Genomic DNA, 2,500 nt, shown 5'->3' with positions numbered 1-2,500 from the left:
TATTACAGTGATACTAGGAGAAGTGAAGAGAGACTACTGCAGTGATACTAGGAGAGGTGAGGAGGCTGAGCTGGGAGAGGTGAGTGAGGCTGGTATAGAGGCTGGTATAGAGGAGAGTGAGGCTGGTATAGAGGCTGGTATAGAGGAGAGTGAGGCTGGTATAGAGGCTGGTATAGAGGAGAGTGAGGCTGGTATAGAGGAGAGTGAGGCTGGTATAGAGGAGAGTGAGGCAGGTATAGAGGCTTTTATAGAGGAGAGTGAGGCTGGTATAGAGGCTGGTATAGAGGAGAGTGAGGCTGGTATAGAGGCTGGTATAGAGGAGAGTGAGGCTGGTATAGAGGAGAGTGAGGCTGGTATAGAGGAGAGTGAGGCTGGTATAGAGGAGAGTGAGGCTGGTATAGAGGCTGGTATAGAGGAGAGTGAGGCTGGTATAGAGGAGAGTGAGGCTGGTATAGAGGCTGGTATAGAGGAGAGTGAGGCTGGTATAGAGGAGAGTGAGGCTGGTATAGAGGAGAGTGAGGCTGGTATAGAGGAGAGTGAGGCTGGTATAGAGGCTGGTATAGAGGAGAGTGAGGCTGGTATAGAGGCTGGTATAGAGGAGAGTGAGGCTGGTATAGAGGAGAGTGAGGCTGGTATAGAGGAGAGTGAGGCTGGTATAGAGGCTGGTATAGAGGAGAGTGAGGCTGGTATAGAGGCTGGTATAGAGGAGAGTGAGGCTGGTATAGAGGCTGGTATAGAGGAGAGTGAGGCTGGTATAGAGGCTGGTATAGAGGAGAGTGAGGCTGGTATAGAGGCTGGTATAGAGGAGAGTGAGGCAGGTATAGAGGCTGGTATAGAGGAGAGTGAGGCTGGTATAGAGGCTGGTATAGAGGAGAGTGAGGCTGGTATAGAGGCTGGTATAGAGTAGAGTGAGGCTGGTATAGAGGCTGGTATAGAGGAGAGTGAGGCTGGTATAGAGGAGAGTGAGGCTGATATAGAGGAGAGTGAGGCTGGTATAGAGGAGAGTGAGGCTGGTATAGAGGAGAGTGAGGCTGATATAGAGGAGAGTGAGGCTGGTATAGAGGAGAGTGAGGCTGGTATAGAGGCTGGTACTGTATAGAGGAGAGTGAGGCTGATATAGAGGAGAGTGAGGCTGGTATAGAGGAGAGTGAGGCTGGTATAGAGGCTGGTATAGAGGAGAGTGAGGCTGGTATAGAGGAACTGAACCAGCAGACAGAGTTTCTCAGAAGAAGTGGCCAAACAAAAGATCAGTGCATTAAGGGGATCAGGTGGATAGAACCAGCCAGGCAGAGACGGGCTCGTAGGTGAGGTCAAGGAAGAAAGTCAAACGGTGGAAGAGATAAAAAAAAAAAAGAAAATATTTAGTTGTTTGTGACGAGGAGAAGACGAGTGACAAGGAGAAGACGAGATTTGATTAGAGATTTGAGTAAAGTGAGAAGGAAGGCAGACAAGTGAGAAATACTGCGGCGCCAAACAATCGATAAAGTGAAGGAAGGTCTTGAAGTGCAGGTGAGCAGAAAGGTGGAAAAAAAAGCTCCCGGCAAACTGCCATTCTGACTCTCTTCCTGTTTCTACCGTGGACTCATGGGAGACTGAGTCCATTCTGGTCCCTCTGACCTGACGGCAGAGTTGGAGTCCTCCTTGTGTTTGGCCGGAGCCGGGGCCATGGGGCCCTCGTCCAGGTCGTAGGAGAAGAGGTGGAAAGGCGAGTGGGTGAGGTAGGGAAGGCGGTCCGGGGAGCCCCGGGTCACGCCCCTCAGGGGCGGGCCGACCTCCGTACTGGCGGGGACGATCACGGTCGACTTCTTCCTCGCCAAGAGCGTGGCCAGAAGAGAGGGCTGGGCCAGGGGGGTGGGAGGGGTTGGAGGGGAGGGGGCGGGGATGTAGGGAGCCTGGGTTGGCGGTGGTGGCGGCGTGGGTGGGGGCTCCTTCCTCCTCCTCTTCTCCTCCTCCTCCTCCTCTCTCTCCTTTCCCATTTTGTCTTTTTCCGAGGTGATGGTGTCGGATTGAAGGTGTGTCCGGTAAACGTCTGCCGCGTGGTTTCTAACCGGACGGCCGGTAGCAGAGGGGTGGATGGAGGAGTGGAGAGGGGGAGTGAAAAGGTGAAACACGCCATGAATCATGAGTATTAACATTGTACCAAGAGAACATCTTTCAAGACAGTGGGGGGGTGATGAACTACAGTTTTAACGGTGTGGTTCCCATAATTCTTTTGGAAAAGGTATGAAGCACAGAGGTCTGTTTCCCAGACGTTTCCTACAGTACCTGGGCGTGGTCTGACTAGACCCTACATCTGCCCCCTCCTTCTCATCAGAATCAGACTCTGTGATTGGAGGTTCGCCTTCCTCCTCCTCCTCCTCTTCCTCCTCATATTCCTCCTCTCTGTGGAGGTGGGGGAGTGCGGAGGGAGGGAGGGATGGAGGGATGGATGGAGGAATGGAGGAATGGAGGGAGGGAGTGAGGGAGGAATGGAGGGATGGAGGGATGGATGGAGAAATGG

At 53.0% G+C, this 2,500-nt stretch overlaps 1 protein-coding gene across 1 annotated transcript in view; it reads right to left on the bottom strand.

Moving 5' to 3' along the window:
* Positions 1-2,500, bottom strand: part of fhod3a (formin homology 2 domain containing 3a) — a gene marked incomplete at both ends in the record, with an annotated part of 64,591 nt that overhangs the window by 22,441 nt on the left and 39,650 nt on the right. Inside the window, 1 exon segment of the mRNA XM_084455520.1 lies at positions 1,576-1,838. Within this exon segment, the coding sequence (XP_084311646.1) occupies positions 1,576-1,838 (263 nt within the window).

Source organism: Borostomias antarcticus (genome assembly GCF_949987555.1).
Source record: "Borostomias antarcticus genome assembly, chromosome: 21".
NCBI lineage: Eukaryota > Metazoa > Chordata > Actinopteri > Stomiiformes > Stomiidae > Borostomias > Borostomias antarcticus.
This window is presented reverse-complemented; position numbering and strand designations above follow the sequence as displayed.